Below are 22705 nucleotides of genomic sequence, written 5' to 3' on the forward strand. Positions count from 1 at the left end.
TGGCAGTGAGTAAATCTCAGGAGATCTGATGGTTTTATCAGGGGAAACCCCTTTCATTTGGCTCTTGCTTCTCTTGTTTGCCACCATGTGAGATGTGCCTTTCACCTTCTGCCATGATTATGAGACCTCCCTGGCCACAGGGAACTGTAAGTCCATTAAACCTCTTTCTTTTGTAAGGTGCCCAGTCTCAGGTATGTATGTCTTCATCAGCAGCGTGAAAACAGCCTCGTACGGATGCCACCAAAACAGAGCACTGTGTTTGGCTGGAAGGCCCTTTAAGGAGGTCCACCTTCTTAAACTAAAGCAAAGAAACACGACCAGAGCCTGAAGAAACGGGTAGATGGAGATCTAAGAGAAAAAGGAACACACTATGGGACCAGCTGTTCAGCAGCAGCAGCAAGTGACTACCCCAACACCGTGCGCACTGAGAAGCAGGCACCAGGATGTCCAGAATGGCAAGGTATTTACTCACAAAAAGCTTTACTTCACACACCACCTGGGCACGAGCATGACACATCAAAATGAGGAAGACACCAATCTAGACCCTCTTTTGCATAAGTGCTTCCCAGAAGTTCCACAGGGTCCCTATCTCTGGCCCATGCTCACTGAAAGCGTAAATAAAAGGTTTTATAGCAACGGTAGCTGACAGAGAATTCTGTCATTTTTTTGTTCCAGAAGGATGGCCAAGGAAGCATCACACGGCTGGTGAGAATCACGATATTTTTGGCTGCCTTTTTTATAAAAATGCGTAGAATGTTCAAAAATATCATTACAAAAGAAGTTTTAGAGACATAATTTCTGAGCACAATCTCTCCTCAGACCAACACAATTTTATAAGCAGACTATTTTAATGAGACTGAAGTACCTGCATCTTGGCAAATGCCAGGAATAAAACACCACAAGACTCTGCTGGAGTGAGGCCCATCTCTCAGCACTGCAGGCTCCCATCAAAGCAGACATTTGATAATTAGAAAACACTACCATCATGGCACTTAGCAAGCTGTCTCACGTTGACCTGTCACCTTCAGAATGGAAGGTGATGCATTCATGACAAAGAAGTGGTGGAAACCTATTCTATAATCATTCTTGTAACTTGAGCTGAAAAAAAAAATTCAGAATCATCTATTTAACTGAGAATAACAAAGTCAACCCATTGTTGGTCAATTTTATGGCTTACTCTAAGAAAACAAAGTATTTTCTACTATTTCTCCCTTCCTTCTTTTTTTTTTTTAACTGTTTTATTCTTTTTCTTTTTTTAAGTGAGAGCCAGTTTATTAGAGAAGTAAAGAAACAAAAGAATGGCTACTCCATAGACATAGCAGCCTATTCTTTCTTAATGTTACTTTACTGATTGCATACAGGGGTCCAGTGTTATTTAACAAAATGTGACATATTAAAAGACATTTCACGCAAAATCTGGTCCATTATGCAGGACTTGCAAAACTTGGGCCTTCAACCTTTTTCCAACATTCAAAAGCAGAAGTGTTTAATGCTCATTGTGTTAAGAGTTAACATTCAAAAGCGTAAGTGTTTAATGCTCATTGTGTTAAGAGTTTGTTCCAAGCTAAATGCCATGGGGAACTTGGCCACAACTATACTCTGTTATCAAATTCCCCCAGGTCACTTTTTATTCAGATATGAAGAATAAATTAAAAGTGACAAGGAGACAGGGTCTATTTTACTAGTGATACAGAAACCATAGATCATAGTTTAAGTGTTGCTGACAAGTCAAAGAAAACTGATAAAAACAGAGGGTGATTTTCTGGAGCAAGAGAAAGCCACTTTGACATAGGGAAGCTAATTACACCCTAACTCATCCTGCAGAAAGGCAGCAGTAAATGATACAGTTCCTGTTATGGGAAAGAGACAAACAACCTGTAAGCCAGCAACATCAGGAACAGGTTTAAGAAAACATGTGCTATTGCCCATTGCTGTATCTCGCATTATCAGCCTTTGCCTGAACACATCACCAAAATAGTCTCATATCGTTATCCTATTATCAATATAAATAAATCAATAAACTACTGATGTTCGGTTAATAGATATGCAGTATGGTATGTTTAAAGAGGAAAAGAAGTATGCAGTTCATTTCAGAATTATTCCCTTTTTTAAAAAATGGTGACATTTTTAAAGTAATTTAAATATGAAAAATTATTTATTCATTTGCTCTGTTGCTCGGCACTGTGCTAGACATGAAATGAGGAAAGAAGCAAAGGTGACTGCTCTTGAATTAGCTCGCTAGTAGAAGAAAGATACAAAAAATGTGCAAGGTCATTGAGCTAAAACAGAGAAACTAAAAGGACAGGGGATATCAGGCGGCAACTCACAGTGACAACTGTCAGTTATTGGGGAAAATCAGCAACTTCAGAGACTTCCCAAGAGCTAACATAACATCTTTCCCTTTTAGAACCAATAAAATGTCCACACAAGGAATCACAGAATATGACAATGTTTTATCTTCTATTTAAATTTGTTCATGAAGCGATACTTTTACTGAGAGTCATAAATTGTTCAGTGACATCATTTCTGGAAACTTATCCTTAGAAACAATTTTTAAAGTAGTAAAAGGATAAATGTAAAAACTGTTCCCCACGACCTTTGTTTCATAATTACGAAAAAGGGAAAACAAATGTAGGAGAATGGTTAAATATATTGTGGTTTATCTTCCTAAAAATAAAATACAAAGAATATAAAGAATAAGAAGAAGGAACATTTTTGACATCTTAGGTTTTAAAAGCAGGTATCAAAACTGTAGGGATATTATGATTGTCCCTATATTACATATAGATGGGTAGATGAAACCTATCAATAGACAGGGAGGCAAACAGAAATTATAGAAATAAAAATGGCTGCTTAGGTATTAGGAAAGTATGTGTACGTCCCATTTTTAAACTTTCCTTTTATGTCGTTTTAATATTATTTCAGTGATAAATACATATATCTTCTTGTCTTTGTAACTCTGAGCCCTGAGAGTAAACAGCACCATGAGAAGCAGTATAATACCAAGAATGTGGTGGTTTTTAAGGAATCATTTGATAAAAAGAGGAATCCAGTTGGTAAGGAACAATGCTGAGGGCTTCTCAGGAGAAAAGGTCTGAATAGAGACACAGAGATGGTCATGTGCGGAGAAGAGGCAATCACCCTCCTCTGCCCGTGTGAAAAATGGATTCATGAGAACTCCTGGGCTGGGTGGCCACAGTCACTCATCTCTGAGCTCCTGCCAAGTCATCGGGTGAAGAAAGGCTAAGTTCTAAAAAGTAGGACCTAAAATTTCTCCTGGGGAATTATTTTAACACTGGAGGAGGAAAGGAGTGAGAGAACAGTAGACAACTGAGACTTAAAGAGTGTTCCAGGGACTTCAGAGTCAGAAACTTCTAGCCCCAAGGAAGGGACAGAGAAAACACCAAAGCCCAAAGAGGGAGGAAGTAGAAAATTAAATATTAACAAAGAACCTTTATGTTTTGACTTTTTTTTTTTTTTTTGGCTTTGCTCTAAATTGTATATCATCTCTTATTCCTACAAACCATGCTATTCCTACAAACCACGCTTATAGAGAAGTAGGTTCCAAAACTATGCTAGAATACAGGTGATGATAATGTTACCGCAAACATCAAACACCTAAATGTGTACAGAGAGAAAAGTCCTATCTTTTTCTGACCCTCAATTATACTTATTCCCTCCCCCAAAAATGTAGATATTCAAAACCAACATTCTTGCTTTCTAATAATTTCATACATGTGTATCTAATACCTCAACAAGATAATAATCTAATTTAGAGAAGAGAGAATACACAATAAAAACCCATAATAATTAGCAAACGCCAAGCGGAAAGGAGAGAGTCAAACGCATCCACTGACTCACAGATCATAAGAGCACAGGTGGAGCAGGTGTGCACATCAGACAGTGGCTGGTAGTGCACAAACCCCAGCCACTCCATCTTTCCAGGCAGGTGGGGTCTGTCTTATCACCTGACCCCACAGCCCCACTTACCTCAATCAGAGCTCCCTTCTCCCTGTCCTCTGATCGCTTTGCACTGTCCAGTTCATCATGCATTTCTGAGAGCTGGTCCTGGAGATCCCTGATTTCAGTCTGATGCTGCTCCCGTTCCATCTTCACCTGGAATAGCCTGGCAAGGAAGGAAGTCCATCAGACAGGCTCTCCTGGGCTCTGCTTATTTCCATCCAGTCTGATTTCTGATCTTCAGAGCTTTACACAAGTCTCTAAAGACCCAAGGAGCCTCCCCATTCTCTGTTCTGCACTGAGCAAGGGATCACCAACCTGAAAAGGTGCCTGAGAAGAACTTAGGCTATGGTCTAATTGCCCAACAAGAGGATAAATGAGAACTCAAACCAATGAAGTGAGTATGGTTATACGGAGACATTTTCTCCCCAGAAGGAGATGGTAGGGTACTAGAATTTGAATGTAGAAGATAAAGAAATGAAAATAAAAAAAATTTCCCACTAAAGCCACCCCACCCTTCCACTCTCTACTATCCCAGTGTTCTAGACCAGGAGAGTTGGCAAATTATGGTCTGTGGGCCAGTTCAGCCCACTGCCTGTTATTGTAAAGTTTTACTGGAACATGGTCATGTTCATTCATTTATGAGTAGCCATTTCATTTCACAATACAATGGCAGAGCTGAGTGTGTACAACAGACTATATGACCCACAAATCCTAAAATAATCACCACCTGATGAAAAAAAGTTTACAAAACTCTGCTCTGAACCAAACTCACAACTACTATACCTCTTTATGTTGTAAAGCTTTTACTATACCCTATATTTTCTGATTTTTTTCTTACTAAACTCTTTTCTGCAGTTAGCCTCTATGATTGCTTTAAAACGCAAAACACCACCATCAAAACTGCAAGGACAATCCAATGCTTTCATTATATAATGTCTTCTTTTTCTTAAACTTCACCCTAGATTTCATTCCCACTTGACTTTCCACTTAAGGCTTCTGTCGTGTCCATGGGACATCATAGCACTATGGATTCTCAGACCTTGGTTTTCGATCCCTTTGCCACAGATTTTAATACAACACAATGGCAGTGGCATCTTGGACGTAACTTTCCTTCTCTGGAGACTCAGAGGAGGTATAAGCAGCCATCGCAAACACCAGCACCATCCAGGATAAAATGCACAGGCTGAGAGCCCACGTGACACATGCTTTTTAGAAGCTGGGCCGAGGCTCCTTGAACTCTGTCTTTCAATATCAGCACTCAGTGCGCCCTGCTTCCCACTTACCTGCTAGGAGGTCCACTTTAAGGGCTGAAACTCTGTAAGGCATACTTCAAGGTGCACAAAGAATGTTAAGAATTACTAACCTTTTTGTTTATCAGTCTACATGCGTCGCCAGCTTCACAATTTTACCAGGGTCAGAGGAAGAAAAGGAAAAGTCAGCTGCCTTTATAAATATTTGGAAGGCTGGGTAGTATTAAATGGACAGAAAGGTTCTAGCCACATGTCATAGAGAACCTGGGAAGGGCAACAGGCTCTTAGCCCAGAACTTACTCCTCCAGATTCTTCCGGAGCTCCCCTTCACTTTCTTCCAGTCGTTGCTGCAATGTGGAGTTCTCCTCCACCTTTTGGTTGTGTTGGCTTCGTAGCTCTTCTAGGTTTGCTCTCATCCTCTCTCTCTCTTCTTTAATGTTCTGTTGATTCTAACAGGAATCAGGGTGATTTTAAAGTACCTCCACTGTACATTAACGTAACCCCACAGAAGCCTACTTCTCAACAAGCAGACTCCGTATCTTTGCACTTACATTATTAAACAACTTAATCAAACTATATAATTAAGTCATGGGAGTTCTTAACTAGAAAGAACATCAAATATTTATATTTAATGAACTGTAATACTTGTAAAAGAAAACATAAACACAGCCAAACCTCATTCTGCTATTTCTATGATTTAGTTCAGATGTTTTATATACATTTAGCTTCCCATTGGCCTGCCTAAATCCAACAGGGTTTCTTTTACTCTGTCTAAGCAAACAGTCTCTACAGGCTTTGGTTACATTTAAAAAAAAAGAAATTATTTGGACAACAGCAGCCAAATACACAGGAATTTACTCAGTGATTAAAGGAATGTTACTTTTTGGGGGAAAAAAATTGGCTTTCACTCTGGGCATCCCATTGCATGTAAAATATTCTTCATCAACCTAGACAGAAATGGAAAAAGTAACATAAAGGAAAAACCAGATACCTTGACTTCCAGTTGAAGCTGTCTCTGAAGTTCAGCCACTTCTGTGGTCAACTTGCTTTTCTGTTCCAATAGATCTTTGACTTCAGATGTGGAATTAGAAGCCTATAATTGCAAAGATATACTAATTTAAACGTTCAGGGTGCTTTATTTTAATTATCTTCCCCTTCCAAATATAATTAGTGCAGTAACAGATGAGGCATAACACTAAACATTTTAAGACCCAATTCAAACATCAACCCCCACAGGGAACCTTCCCTGAGTTGATGGGCAGAGTTAACGTTGCTGGTCCCCTTGGGACTCCAGTGAACTTTACTCTACAGCATTTACCAATCACGGGCATCATTTCATCAGGTACCTCAACACTAGTCCAATATGACTAAAACTCGCATAGGTGGCATATTTGTTAGAAGTCCGTAATGTATTCTGTAGAATGTTATAAAACAGTAATACATTAAATTCAGGATAATAAAACTTAAAAAGCCTCTCCATAATGCATTCTATATTCCAGAGCATGGAAATCAATGGTTAGCAAAAAATCAGCAACAAAATCTTTTTGTAAGTAAATTGGGGAAAGACATTCATTTTTTCTATTTTAACAGCAGAACACAATTTAGTTTTAGTGTTTCTTAAGAGTGGTTTGAGAACGACTACATCAGGAGATTAAGAACTTTTGTGGGACAGGGACCAGGTTTTATGCACCTCTTTATCTACAGAACGCAATGCATCTCATAAATTTAATCAAATCTTAGTAAATGATCGTTAGAATTCTGATTTTGCCATGATAGAGTAGCAAATATCAGATTTACTCTCCCAGCAAAAACTCTGAAAGCTAGACAAAAATATATACAAACAGTTGTTGGCAGGCACTGAAAAGCAAGCAACACAGAGTTATGATCCTTACAAAGGAAAAGACAGGAGGTAGCCCCATATTCACCCTGAGTTCTCCATGACTCCATTTCCAAACCACAGCACAGTAAAATTTTATAAGCACAGACAATGTCATTAGGAAATTGCAAATTAAAACAACAATGAGGCCGGGTGGGGTGGTTCATGCAGTGATCCCAGCACCCTGGGAGGCTGAGGCAGACGGATCACCTGAGGTCAGGAGTTTGAGACCAGCCCGGCCAATGTGGTGAAACCCCGTCTCTACTAAAAATATAAAAATTATCCGGGTGTGGTGGCCCACACACCTGTAATCCCAGCTACTCAGGAGGCTGAGGCAGAAGAATCACTTGAACCCAGGAATTGGAGGTTGCAGTGAGCCAAGATCATGCCACTGCACTCCTGACTGGGTGACAGGGTGAGACTCTGTCTCAAAAAACAATCAGACAAACCAACGAGATACCACTATATATGAATTAGAACGGCCAAAATTCAAAACACTGGCAACACCAAATGGTGGCAAGGATGTGGAATAACAGAAATTCTTATTCTTTGCTTGTGGGAATGCAACATAATACAGATAATTTAAAAAATGGTTTGGTTGTTTCCTACAAAACTAAACATGCTCTTACCATACAACCCAGCAGCTGCCCTCTGGATGTTCACCCAAGTTAGTTGAAATCTCATGTCCACACAAAAATCTGTACGTGAATGTTTATAGCAGCTTTATTCATAACTGACAAAACTTGGAAGCAATCGAGATGCCCTTCAAAGGTGAACGAATAAATTGTGGTATATATCAGACAATAGAATATTAATACTCAATCCTAAAATGAAATGAACTATCAGTTCATCAAAAGGCATGGGAGAAAATGCACATTACTAAGGGAAATGAGCCAAACTGAAAGGGTGATATACTGTGTGATTCCAACGATAGAACACTCCAGAAAAAATAAAACCATGGAAACAATAAAAAGATTACGGGTTGCCAGAGTTTAGGGGAGAGAAAGGAACAAACAGGCAAAACACACAGGATTTTTAGGGCAGTAAAACTCTTCTGTATGATACTAAATGATAGATACATGTCATTGTTCATTTGTCAGAAGCCAGTAGAATGTGCAACACTAAGAGTGAACACTAATGTAAACTATGGGCATCTTTGGGTGACAATGATGTGCCAGTGTAGGTTGCATGATTGTGAGAGGTGCACCCCATGCTGCAGGATGCTAACAGTGGTGGAGGGCATATGTGGGGACAGGACAGTAAATGGGAATGTGAACCTAAAACTATCCTGAAAAACAAAGTTTGTTAATTTAAGTGAGAAAAGTGTCCAGAGTGGCAACTCACTGATGAAGGAAACAGAGATTAGAGTTTAGAGATGGTAAGCAACAGGGATTTCAACATCAGGGTATGAGAGAGGAGACAGCTCCACAGAAGAAGTTCCAAGAACCTACAATAAATACTCCCTGGATTCTTGGATGATTCCTAAGCTGTATATGAGCAGAGCAAGAGTTCAAGAGGACTGCAGAGAAGAGCTGTCAGGAGGCAAAGAACCCAACAGAAACTTCACAGGTTGCTCAATGCTAGGGAGACACTAGGGTTCCGAATCAACCAAAATAGAGAAACTTTGGTGGACATTCTGGCATTCATTTGAAATCCAAGAAAGGAACATGGGTCATGTCTTAGTAGTAAGGGCAAAAACTTAAATAGACACTCCCCAATAACGCCTAGAACAACCAACCATGTAGAATCAAGATAATCTGAAAGTAATTTAACTGTCTGTCAAAACAAAACTTAACATTCTTCAGGGGCAGATAACACATTCTAGAACGTCTATAACTATTCGTCACCCACTCGGTCTAGCATACAATTAAAAAAAAAAATCATTGGACATGCAAAGAAGTAGGAGGAACCAACCAATAACTAAATAAAATAGACAACAGACACAGAGATGGCCCAGATATTAAAGTTAACAGATAAGGACTTCAAATTAACTATAACATTTTTAAAATAGAAACAATTATGGACAAAGGGTGTTTTTTATTTTTTTCTTTTCAGACAGAGTCTTGCTCTGTCATTCAGGCTGGAGTGCATTGTCCCAATCTTGGTTCACTGCAACCTCTATCTCCTGGGTTCAAATAATTCTCCTGCCTCAGCCTCCCAAATAGCTGGGGTTACAGGTGTGTACCATCACACTTGGCTAATTTTGTATTTTTAGTAGAGACAAGGTTTCACCATGTTGGTCAGGCTGGTCTCCAACTCCTGATCTCAGGTGATCCATCTACCTTGCCCTCCCAAAGTGCTGGGATTACAGGCATGAACCACTGCGTCTGGCCCAACAAAGGGATTTTTCTAAATGAAGTTCCAGAGATAGATTCTATAAAAATATAACCAAGTAGACATTCTAAAACAGCAATACACAATATCTGAAATTTAAGAACTCATTGGATCACAGCTCACTGTAACCTCAAACTTCTAGGCTCAAATGATCCTCCTACCTCAGCCTCCTGAGCAGTTATGACTATAAGCATGAGCCACCATGCCTGGCAATTTTTATAGTTTTTGTGGAGATGGGATCTCACTATGTTGCCTAGGCTAGTCTCAAACTCCTGGCCTCAAACAATCCTCCCACCTCAGTCTCCCAAAGTGTCAGGATTACAGGCATGAACCACTGCACCTGGCCAAAGAAAAGTTCTTAAAAGAACCATCCTTTAAAAGAAGGATGAAGAAAAAGATTCTTTTAAAGACATCTTTAAAGAAAAAGTCTTAAAGTAAGATTGACATAGCCAGAAAACAAGACTAATGAATTTGAAAGGTCAATAGAAAACACCCATAATATCTGATGCCCCAAACATACATACACACACAGACACACACACACACACACACACACACACACACAGAGAGAGAGAACAGAGCACAGGGGGTAAGAGGAACACCATCAACATTTCTAAAATACATTTAACTGGAGACTGAGAAGAGCTGGGAGAGACAGAATGTGAAAGAAGCAATATTCGAATAAATAATAGCCAAGAAATTTTCAAATCTGATGCACCTATCAAGTCGAGAGCTCAGTGAATCCCAAGAAAAATAAATAAAAGAAAAATCACTCTTAGGCACGTCATAGTGAAAATCTAACAACTGACAATAAAGATAAAATATTAAAAGCACCCAGCTGGAAAAGACACATCACTTTCAACAGAATAACACTAAGAACGATGGCTGGCTTTCCAATGGAGCCAACTGGGGTCAAAAGACAAATAATGTCTTTAAATTCATGAAACAAAACAATACTTGCCACACTAGAGTTCCTCAAAACTGAGAGTGAATGACAGCTATTCTCAAACAATGCTCCCAAAAAGTACTACAGGATATTAAAAGAAAAAATTCTCCAGGCTGAAGGAAACCACTCCTAGATGGAAACACGGAAGTACAGAAAGGAATGAATAGCACTGGAAAGGGACTACATCTAAATGAAAGATGTGCTGGACCTCTCCAACAAAAATGATCGAACACTTCTGAGAGATGCTGCACCCATAAATAAGTGGGGAGAAAGTTCATGTTCACAAATAAGAATACCAATAACATTAAGATGTCAGTTTCATCAAATTTATCTATGCATTTGGTATAATCCCAATCAAAATTCCTAGAGGCTTTTCTTGGTGGAAATTGACAAGCTGATAAAAGTTTATATGGCAAGGCAAAAGACCCAGAGTAGCTAAGATAATCTCGGAGAAAAATAAAGCTACCAGATCTCAAGGCTTATTAAAGTTGCAATAATTAAACTGTACAGTAGTAGTGCAAGGAGAGACAAGTAGACCAAAGCAATGGAAGAGAGTCTAGGTGTTACAGAGGATATATCCACTGGCACTGGCATGCAGCGCTACCAGGAGTGTAAACTGCTTCAATCACTTTGTAAAATCATTTGGCAACATTTAAGAGTTAAACCAACGCCCAATTTACAACCCAGAAATTATACTCTTAGATATATTCCCAAGAGAAATGAGTGTGTTTACAAAAAAAAAAAAAAGACACTAATGTTCAGTATGGTATTATACCTAACAGCCAAATACCAGAAATGACCACTAAGAGGATACACTATGTTGAATGATAACAACAGAAAACTACATTTCAATACAAAATAGCTACCAGTACATGCAACATTAATGAATCCTGCTGACATAATGTTGAAGAAATGAAGGGGGACACACAAGAATACTTATTATAATACATACTGTAAAATTTTATTTATGTAAAACTCAAGAAAGGCAAAACTACTCTAGATGATAGAAGTCAGGATATGATTACCCCCAGAAGGAAGGAGTACAATTTTTGGGGAAGGAACACAGGAAACCTAGGAAACCACAACTACTCTAGGTGATAGAAGTCAAGATATGATTACCCCTAGAAGGAGGGGGTACAATTTATGGGGAAGGAACACCGGAAACCCAGGAAACCTGGGTGATGGCAGTGTTCTGTATCTTGATCTAGACGGTATTTGCATGGAAGCAAACCTATGTTAAAAATTCGATGAACTGTATAGATATAATTTGTGTAATTTACTTTATATAAGTTATACCCCAATAAAACAATACAAAAACATATATTTGTTGAAGACTCATCTGTTTGCTAAGTTATACCCAAAGCCCCTGCCTCTGTGTTCCAAGACCCTTTATACATATATTTGTTACAGAAATCTGCATTACACTAGAGATTATTGCTCAATCACCGCCAGTGACATTCCGTCCCTCTCTGCATAGACTGTATGCAAGTAATAAATAAGTGTATGTTAGCTAAATTGGCTTTCTCCTTTTAGATGTTACATTTCCATAATGAAGAGGGACCTGATTGAAGAGAGTCTATTAGGAAATATTATCTCTCTGATCTGAGTATGAATATTAATGGCTCTTCTTTTTTTTCTTCTTCCATGAAAGTAACACAATGATTCTCTCAAAAGGATTTGGCTAAAATCCTACAGTAAAGTGGTTAGAAAACTACAAATAGCTGAGGGGAAGAAATAAAAGCAGGAATCAAAGCTAGAAATGGCAGCATCTTGGCTGACACTCCCTGAATCCAGGTGCAAGTTATGTGTGATAAATTTGGAATGAGGTACTTCCCCACCTACCCCTGTGAAGACAATTAGAAACACAAACACACAACTTCCAATTTTCTTAGGCAAAATGAGAAGAATCCATTTTAGAACTCTAAATGCAATCAATGAGGGAAATTATACATTGTTCTTTCCCATACAAAATCTCTACCTGCTTTGCTGTTTTCCAATACAGTCTCCGTCCCTAAGAAAGAGGGTTTTTACATTCTCTCCTAATCACCTAACTGATACCACAAAGATAAAACTCCAAAACCTTTGCCAGCAAATAATCAGATTCCGAACGTAAGAGGGAGGGAAGAGGAGTAGGAAAATGTGGCAATTAAACAGTCATGGAGCTGTAATAGGAACCTGAAGTCTAAGAGCCTTGGTTCATTTTCTTATCATCTCTTGATTTGGCAGCTTCTTTTGTTGTTGTTTTTAAGAGACAATGTCTCATTCTGTCACCCAGGCTGGAGTACAGTGGCATAATCATAGCTCACGGCAGCCTCCACCTCCTGGTCTCAAGTGACTTCTGCCTCAACTTCCTGAGTAGCTGGGGCTACAGCCATGTGCCACCATGCCTGGCTAATTTTTTAATTTTTCTAGAGACAGGGTCTCCCTACATTGCCCAGGCTGGTCTCAAACTCTTGGCCTCAAGAAACCCTCCCTCCACGGTCTCCCAAAGTGCTGGGGTTACAGGCGTGAGCGACCACACCTAGACAGGCATTCGCTTTTTATGTGGTCTCTCTTCCTCTAATCTTACCTCTCTCCAAAAGCTGCAAAAGGAATAAACTTTCACAAACACAATGGTATTCACGTCTGTTTAAAATCCAACAATGGCAACCCACTCCCTTCACAGCCTGAAATGGAAACTTCTCACATAACTTCCAGGTCCTTGCTACCAGGCTCTACCTCCGCCCATCCTGGCTCTGTGTTCCCACTACACTACATTCCCTCTTTAACATGGCAAACCCATGCTTCTTTATATTTGTCTGTGCTATTCACTTAACCTAGAACACCCCAGCTTCCCTTCTTCTCACAAATAATTCTATGATTTCTTGAGGCAGCATTAGTGTCATTGTCCCTAGAAGGGCTATACTCTGACTTCCCCAGTTCAGGCTAGTCACCCCTAGTCTGTGGCCCACAAGGACAATCTCAACATCAAGGCCAAAGGCCACACTCACTCTAAGAACAAACAGGTATACTTTACGAGTTAGGCACATGCCTAACTTACCACTCAGTAATTTTACCTCTAGTTATATTCTCAAGAGAAATGAGTGAATGTGTTTATTCCCCTCCACAAAAAAGTACAATAACGTTCATAGTAGCTTTATTCCTACTGACCCCAAACCAGAAATGTACACCAAGAATACACACTGTGTTATACAGAAACAATGGAAAACTACATTTCGATACCAAAAAAGTTACCAGTATATGCAACATTAATGAATCTTGATGATATAATAATGTTGAGGAAATGCAGCTAGACACACAAGAATACATATTGTGAAATTTTCTTTATATAAAAGTCAAGAGAGGCAAAACGACTCTAGGTGATAGAAGTCAGGATATGATTACCTCCAGAAGGATGGGGTGTAATTGATGAGGAAGAAACCCAGGAAACCTGGGTGATGGGAGTGTTCTGCACCTTGATCGGGATGACAATTGTATGGATGCAAAGCTATGTTAAAAATTCAATGTACTGGCCGGGCGCGGTGGCTCCAGTCTGTAATCCCAGCACTTTGGGAGGCCAAGACGGGCAGATCACGAGGTCAGGAGATCGAGACCATCCTGACGAACACGGTGAAACCCCGTCTCTACTAAAAATACAAAAAATTAGCCGGGCATGGTGGCGGGCGCCTGTAGTCCCAGCTACTCAGGAGGCTGAGGCAGGAGAATGGGGTGAACCCAGGAGGCGGAGCTTACAGTGAGCCAAGATCACGCCACAGCACTCCAGCCTAGACGACAAAGCCAGACTCTGTCTCAAAAAAAAAAAAAAAATTCAATGTACTATACAGATAATATATTTGGGTAATTTACTTTATATAAGTTATACCCCACTAAAATAATATAAAAAGGATATTTGTTGAAGACTCATCTGTTTGCTAAGTTATACCCTAAGCCCCTGTGTTCAAGACCCTTTATACTGCTTTATAACAGCCAGTGAGATTCCAACCCACACTCTGTGCATAGCCTGTATGCAGGTATACAAAAAAACAAGAATCGTGTTGATAATTTGGACTTCAGAGTTTTAGCAAAAAAATACTAGACTGACTTTAAGAAGTATGTAGAGCTCCTCAAGGCTATGTATACACAAGGAGTATGGTGTAAAGATTCCCCAGTAGGAATTGTGGATGTGTGTGTATGACATTGCTCTATTTGAGGTCAGCGCAGCCGTCATGGGTTAGCTGAGTGCCGGGGGAATAACAAGTAGTAAAGATGGTAGAGTGATGCCTAAAATTATCCCCTATATGTACATTTCTCAAGTTAGAAAGAAGCTATCGACAAGTTTCCTATTACCTGCCTCCAGGTATCTTCCTCTTTCCTTCCCATGCAGAATTCCCCTGGGAGGGGAAAGGAAGCCGGACAAGCAAGAAATGAGTTCCACACAAGGTGGTGTAGGACTGAGGAACAAGTGTATAGCCGTACTCTCTTAAGAGCGGCTTACTTGCAGGGCACCAGGTGTGTCTGACATACAGTAGTTGTTTATCAAACGTGAAAGGGCTCTTTCCCTAAAAAAAAAATCTCTATGTCCCCACTCAAATTCAGCACAATCAATCAGACAGGCAGTTATTTAAAAACTAACTTGGCACCCACTGAGCTCTTTCCTGGCCCCTGCACCACGGCTAGTCAGTGTCACCAGTCTCTAGTCCCATTCTCTTTCACACCTGAAGCTCCAGAGCTTGGGTCCACGCCTGTTCACACTTACCTTCCGCATTTGCCTACAACAATGCTAATCCTCCTATTTTTATTTTCCCCTTCTAAATCTTACCATCTGTTTTTATCATCCTGTTATAGTCTATGTATTTTTAAATAAAATATCTTTAAATTTTTCTGGAAAAAAGGCTGTACGGTAAGGCCAAGCATGGTGGCTTATGCCTGTAATCCCAGCACTTTGGGATGCCAAGTTGAGTGGATTGCTTGAGCCCAGGAGTTCAAGACCAGCCTGAGCAACATGGTGAAACCCACACCCTACTAAAAACACAAAACTTAGCCAGGTGTGGTGGCACACGCCTGTACCTCCAGCTGCTTGGGAGGCTGAGGTGGGAGGATAGCTTGAGCTCAGGAGGCAGAGGTTGCAGTGAGCCAAGATCACACCACTGCACTCCAGCCTGGGTGACAGACAGAGACTCTGTCTCAATAAAAAAGATTGGGTGCAAATTAATAACACTTAAAACATGGGGAGTACTCCTCACTACTCAGGAAATGTCCCACTTACTGCTATAAGCAAACATACGGACTGAAGAAACAGCAAGTTGTTTACCACATTCAATGCTAAATGCACTCTACAAAATACAAAAATTCCATTTACTTGGTTATTTCCTTGTGCACTCCCAGCTGCTCGAGACTTTAAGGTCTGGATTTTCTCAAAGACCAAGTTGACTTTCCTTTTAGTAGCATCGTCATTTTCAGCACTTCTGAAAAAGGGACCGTGGAGAAAACAATGAGGGACACACCCATTGGTCTCAGAACAATTTACATGTCATGACACACACACACACACACAACAGGCACTTTAAGGAGATAAAATGCAGGAGCTGTGAATTCATTAAAGCCTCAGACAAAATCAGTGTGAGAGCAGGATGGATGGTGTCTTTTTTTTCCAAATAAATTACCTGTTACCACTCAATTTGGGACAGGGTTCCCACTTCCAAATATGTGAGAGGGACATAAGCACATCCTCAGTAAGCTTGGAGAAGACATCCAGTGAACATCTAGTAATCTGTTGTTTGATTCAAATGGCTCATGTCCATTCCAAAAGGAATTCTTCTTTTCTTTGAAGTGGGTTTGTGTGTCTCTCTCTCACACACACAAACACATTGTACACTTAAATCTTACACTAAGAATGATCTACAATGATCTTAATTTGTTTAACCTATGTTTAAAAAAATAAAACCCCTAAGCCAAGATTGTCAACATGGCAGCCCTTTGTCTGGGCTTTCACAGCTAACACTGAGATACTAAGTTTTATTAACTTCTACCACACTCCCAGCAATTAGAAGAAAAAGATTTAAAATAAACTTCCTTCAACAGGCACCTCCCACTAAAGCCTGTCTTACCAATGTCTCAATAAATCACGTGCCGAAAAATACATACATAAAAGAATTTAATGAATTTTGGCCGGGTGCAGTGGCTCATGTCTGTAATCTCAGCACTTTGGGAGGTAGATGCGGGTGGATCACTCGAGGTTAGGAGTTCGAGATAAGCCTTGCCAACATGGCAAAACCCTGTCTCTACTAAAAATGCAAAAATTTGCCAGACATGATGGCGCACACCTACAATCCTAGCTACTCGGGTGGCTGAGGCAGGAGAATCTCTTGAACCTGGGAGGTGGAGATTGCAGTAAGCCAAGATCATGCCACTGCATTCCAGCCTGAATGACAGAGTGAGACTCTGTCTCAAAAAATAAAAAAAAAATAATGAATTTTAGAAGTCAAAATTTCTTCTACCTTAATCTTAACACGGTAAAGTCTTCCACAGGGAGATACTAATAACCAGTTCTTAGCTAGATTAATCTTTAGGGTTACTTTTTTTTTTCCTTTTCAAAAGATCCCCTATCTTATATTTTGAGCCTTACTATTTTGTTAGCTCTAAAACTGACAAATAATTGTAAGGCACAATACAAAAACATACAGTATTTTGATACCAATGAGGATTTGCCAAGTGGCTGGTTTTCAGTCATGTAGGCTGTAAAGCTTTGTTTTTCTTTTTTTTTTCTTTCCTTCTTCTTAATCATATCTGATGAGAGAACTGAAACAGAAACTTCAAATCCCTTGCTCGAGTTCCAGCACAGTTGGTATCTAAGTAAGGGCTGAAAACCTGATTATTCCAACTCAACCACCAAGATAAGCATGGAAAGCACTGCTTTTAAATGACTCACACATGCTTTAAAAATAATGGAAGCAGGGGCTCTTGGCCAATGTTAACTTTGGGGAGGGGAGGTGTTCTTATTTGTAACTTCTAAGGGACTACCACATTGCGTGGAAGAACCCAAGGTGATGGCAGACTCCATTCAAACCTGAAGAGTAGACACTCTTCCTATCTTTGAATTTGCTTTTGAAATAGTAAAGAGTCATTTTTAAAATGTATTCATTTTTATTTTTAAAGTGTGGTGTACTTTCCTACACACCCCTCCCAAAACCCCCACCCTATACCACACAAGACAAATGCTGTCATGAAAACCCCAGCCATTGAATTTTAACCCTCCAACGGCTGGCACAGGGCAAAAAAGGAAGGTAAGCATTAAGCCCTCAGAAAAGGAAAATAAGAGTCCCAGCAGAAACAACAATACTTTGCTCTTTCAGAGGGAAAATCACTAACCCTTCTTTGAGGTAATTGTAGAGAATCTGCTTAGCTGTCTCCTCATTGGTTTGCTGAGTGAGCTCTTGCTGGCCCTTTAAGAGATCCGGTGTGGCCTGGAACATAAAGCCTGTTGTTAGACCTTAAGGATGAAGTTCCCAGAGGCTTCCAAACACAAAACAGTTCCTCCACTGAGCATCCTCCTTAGAGCCAGTTACAACATTTACCAGCTTCATAATCTTGAGGAGGTTACTTAACTTCTCCTCGCCTCAATGTTCTCACCTGTAAAATGAGGTTAATAGGTACTACCTGCACAGCGTTGGTGCAATCCTGTAATATATAACAAACAGTGCTTAGCACTTAGCTACATTTTTTTTTTTTACCATTTTATCAATATCATTATTTTTTATTGTTACTATCAAAACACTAAATGTACCACTTAGATTCTATCACTTGATAATTAACCTAAATGAAGATTAACCTAATTTTTCAGGCTAGAAATTAACCCAGTCACTCAATTTTATGAGGAAAATTAATATATCTACACAAACCTAACCATTCAGCCTCTGTGTAGAAACAAATTCTGCATACTTTCAGATTTCATGCATACACAAACGGAACAACTGAGCCTCTCTATAGCGTCTGCCAAGTTACTTTACAGAGAGATCTCAATGGGAATCCAGCTGAACTTCAAAGAACCCAGAAAACTATACAATTGGCAGTAGGACATCGTGAGTAGGACACAATTGGATAACGAAACAGATCAGCTGTGTGATTCCTGATACAAGATTGAGGATGTGTAATTCCTATGGCCTCATGCACCATGAGTACATCATTAGATTATTTAGAAAAAAGAGGAATTAAAAAAAAAAAAAAAAAAAACAGAATTGCACTAGTGTTACCTGAGTATTCGAGGCCGAAGGAAATGTCTTCACAGAAATTTTCTTGGCACCAGAATCAGGCGAAGTTGCTGCTGCCCGGTTCTGTAACATCAGTGTGGCAGTGGCTGTTTTCACCTCCTCCTCCTTTTTACTCTGTGCAACAACGGAGGGCGCACGGATCACTGTACCTTCCTGAGTACCTTTGGTTTCCAGAACTTTCCCATCTATATTCTGCTGGGGAGGCCTGGAGTGGGCACATGGAGCCCCGTGTGCTGCTCCCTGCAGCTTTGCAAAGGTACGGCCCACGCTCTGTTTCCCACGGCGCTCCTGAGACAGTGGCCGCTGCGGGCACACCTGGGAAGGCCGGAGGAGGTGTTCGCTTGACTTGCCCAAGTTCCTACTGAACTCAGTCAGGTACTCGGAGTTCCCTTGGAGGCCAAAAGGAAAGGCGCTATCCACGCTTCTGGATCTTTTCCTGTCATCTGGATTAATTCTGTTTCGCTTCCCAGACCTTCCTCTTCTCTGAAGCCCAGGTTTTTGATCAAATTTTTCAATTAACTGATCCACACCAGGAATTGATCCTGTATCAATATCCCGTCCAGTTCCTGGCAGGAAGGGGATATACCTTCTGTTTTCATGACGATTGACGTTGTCGGCATGGATGGCACAATCCTGATCATCCAGTAAAAACCTGTACAAAGAGTTGGCAGACGTGGGAGTTGTCGATGACGAGGAGGACCTCCGGGATCGAGCTCCATCCAGGACGGGTCCCGCTGAATCCTGTCGCCGGAAGGGAAGAACATCTGGCCTGGTTTTCTTGGTTTCGGGGTGGGCATGTGGGCTGTGGGCAGTCAGGGGTCTCCCGCTAGTGGAAAGGGCCTCCTCTCCCACCCTCTCCTTGGTGCAGCTCTGAACGTTTACACACACTGAGGTCTGCTTTTTGGGGTCCTCTATGACCACAGAGCTGCATAAACGAATAGCTGTCACACCAGATTTGGCCAGGTCTTCCAAGGAGGGACTGGTAGGCTGGGAATTGCTAGGTTTGGGAAAGCAAGTCCAAGGCTTCTTATTATTGATGCCTTCTTCTGTCAATGTTTTTAGCCAATTATTCTCAGGAGGCTGGTGATTTTGTAAGTTCAACTCATTCTTTTCAGGGTCATAGGGCTGCAAAAGCTCTGGATGCCTCTGAAAGTTCAGCACGTGAGATGGCTTCATGGACCCATCTTTGCGATCTAGAACTCCATTCTTGCCTTCATGGAGAGGGGGCTGTTTCAGGTTGCTTACTGGGCTAGGCTGGGCATATGGGTTTTCTGGAAGCTGCAGTTCTTCACTGTTCTCCTTTAGCACAGAACCATTGCTGGAATGTAGAGGCAGGTTATTTATCACTGGAGGTGGAAAGGGTGGTCCATTTTCAGAAAACGATGTGCCTGCCAGGCACCGTTCTGTGTTATTCAGGACAATGTAGGGGTGACCATCAATTCCCTGGACCCGAATACTGACACCGTAAGAGCCTGCCTTGGAGTTCTGGGAACTCCTCGATTTTTGGGTATCATCACTTGCGAGTCTCAGATGGACCCCATATTCCTGCTGCACATGTTGATATTCACCAAAATACAGCTCCATGGTTCACTGTTCCAGCTACCAGGGAGAGATGGGGTAAAAAGAGGACATTAGGTTAGAATTACATCTGTGTAAATGAAGATTGAAATAATTAGGAAGGGGAAACTTCAAAGTTCAAAGAAAACAAGACATTTTAAACAGCAAAGACACCTCAGAACCAAGTACTGAAGGGCAGCCCTCCGGTGACTACGCAGGACTTTCTGGATGCCCTTCAGCCCATGTGGTCACTGAGTTTGTCAACACTGGGCTTGAACTCTGGCCTGAGGGCAGACAACCGGTGTAATGACCTGACACCTTTGGCATAACTTCGTTTTTCTGACTTCATTATTCTGTTTTGGGCTGTTCTGGTTGCCTTTTTCTTTTTTTTTTTTTTTTTTTCTGTTTTTCTTTTTTTTAAGTTTAGTTGGTTTCCTGAAGCTTTATGCTGTTTATTTTTAACCAATAGGATGTTCCACTTACCAGCATTTGAGAGTTAGGTACTTTTCCATAAAAATAATGAAGAGCTAAGGAATTCTGATGCTCACCATTTTTCTTTGTTACTCTGTGGTTCATTTTCCTCTCAAAACACTTTCGGCCTTTTTTATGCACTATCTTGCTTCAAAATCTTTAACACGACTATTTGAATACAATGTTTCCAACATTTTTACCATGAGGAATCAGTTGTTTGTGAGACTGACGGTGAAATTAAATGATTATATAAATCATTTTCAATCTTTTCTTCTTACCAAAAAAAGTTCAATAGCACATTGATCTGGAAAATGTTATTTACAAAATGAAGAACACTCAGGGCTCTGTATTTTGTGATGGGTCCTGATGCCAAGAATAGTCACCATCGCCTTTCTGGTGTGTGGCCAACCTTGTCAGATGACTACAGACAGCTCACCAAGCAGGATGGCCACCCTGCCTCACACTCCGAGGTTCCCCACCAGAAATTCACTTGTAACACTGCAAAACTGCAACGGCAAAGGGACTCCAGGAAGAACAGTAGCAACTGGTCACAAACAGCAGCTGTCTCTTTTTCTTCCCCTCCAGTTTTAAGAGACTTTTTGAGTTTTCTTTCTATTCTAGAGTCAATCTACTAGCACATTTTCCAAGAAAATCATCTATTCCATCCAATTTTCAAATTTATTTGCAGAATTTGGGTAGGATAAATCATTTCATTTCCTTATTATCTAATGTTGTATTTTCTTCTTCTATTTCTTGATTACACTGGTAGAATATATCTGTGTATGTATTTTTAAAATTGTTTCCCCAAAGAACTAGCTCCTGGATTTATCAAGCTTTTCTTTAATTTTCAACTTTACTGAGTTCTAGTTTCATTTTTATTATTTCCTTCCACTTTCCTTTGTTTTATTTTGTTGTTCCATTTCTAAGTCCTTGATTTGCTTTACTTGTTTATTTTCATTCTTCAATTACATAAATGGTGATTTATAACTAAGTCACTTAAAAATTATGTCAGCTCCTATTAACAGACTCCCACATAGCAGCTTAAGACAGGAATTTTTCCCCAGAGATAGGAAGTCCAGGGCTGAAAGAGACCCGGGATAAGGAGCACTCCTTCTATATTTCCACTCATCTTCTTCAACATATATTAGACCCCTTATGATTACAAGATAGTTGATACAGCATCACATAGGCCAAAGGCTTAGGCCAAGTGACTCAACCTTCTTTTTAAATAGCTTTCCTGGAATCCCCACCTACCAATAATCCTTTATATCTTATTAGTGAGAACTTAATCATATGGCCACCCCCAGCTGCAAGGGAGATTGGAAAATAGGGTGCTTTAGCTGGTCATCAACATGCAACAAAATCAATGTTCTGTTAGTTAAAAGAGAGAGGAGAATGGACTTCAGAAAGGCAGCAAACAGTTTCTACCTCAGTAATGTTTCTATGGCTATTTTCTAGGTAGTTTCTGTTTGGGATTTTGATTTCTGCTTTGACCCAAGATTTGATTTTGAGAAAGTTTTTGCATATGTAGTATTTTATTTCTGTGCTGTTTTTGTTTGGAGGGTCTTTATTTGTAAATGTTGCTAATTTCTACCTGTGTTGTGGTCAGAAAATGAAGTCTCTACCATTTCTTCCTTTTTAAATATATTGAGCTTCCCTTTGTGAGCAAATAGACGGATAACGCTTGTCAATGCTTCACGAGTGCTAAGTGTAGTCTCCATTTTAAGGGATAACATTCAAAATCTATCCATCTGTACAATCTTAATAATTATGTTGTTTGTCTCTAGCACATCTCTAACTTGTTTTGTCTCTCTGTTCTGCCTTGGGGCTTCCTGAATATATTCAGTTTCCTACAACTAGCATAGTGTTGTCAGTTTTGCTTGGTGATAATTCTTTTAAATCTAAAACATTTTAGATACCATCATTTACCATTTTAAAGATAGGAACAACTCAGAGAGGTACATTCATCTGTAATATTTATCATTATCTCACCAATTCCAAATATTTCATTGTCAGCTTTCATTTTCAGTTATACTAGTATTTCTAAATAATTTATTTTTTA

The 22705-nt window shown here is 40.1% G+C and overlaps 1 protein-coding gene across 5 annotated transcripts in view; it reads right to left on the reverse strand.

Annotated features, from left to right (window-relative positions):
* The window catches only part of CGNL1 (cingulin like 1), a 184353-nt gene that overhangs the window by 97782 nt on the left and 63866 nt on the right, over window positions 1-22705 (reverse strand). For all 5 annotated transcript variants that reach the window (XM_033189982.1, XM_033189984.1, XM_033189985.1 and 2 more), the window contains exons 2-7: window positions 18598-20214; window positions 17717-17811; window positions 15708-15813; window positions 6205-6306; window positions 5514-5662; window positions 3991-4126 (exon numbers count right to left, since the gene is read on the reverse strand). In XM_033189982.1, the coding sequence (XP_033045873.1) occupies window positions 3991-4126; window positions 5514-5662; window positions 6205-6306; window positions 15708-15813; window positions 17717-17811; window positions 18598-20199 (2190 nt within the window). In that variant the 5' untranslated portion in view covers window positions 20200-20214. The remainder of the gene's footprint in view (window positions 1-3990; window positions 4127-5513; window positions 5663-6204; window positions 6307-15707; window positions 15814-17716; window positions 17812-18597; window positions 20215-22705) is intronic.

This window comes from Trachypithecus francoisi, unplaced genomic scaffold (assembly GCF_009764315.1).
Source record: "Trachypithecus francoisi isolate TF-2019V2 unplaced genomic scaffold, Tfra_2.0 Lachesis_group3, whole genome shotgun sequence".
NCBI classification, from domain to species: Eukaryota; Metazoa; Chordata; class Mammalia; order Primates; family Cercopithecidae; genus Trachypithecus; species Trachypithecus francoisi.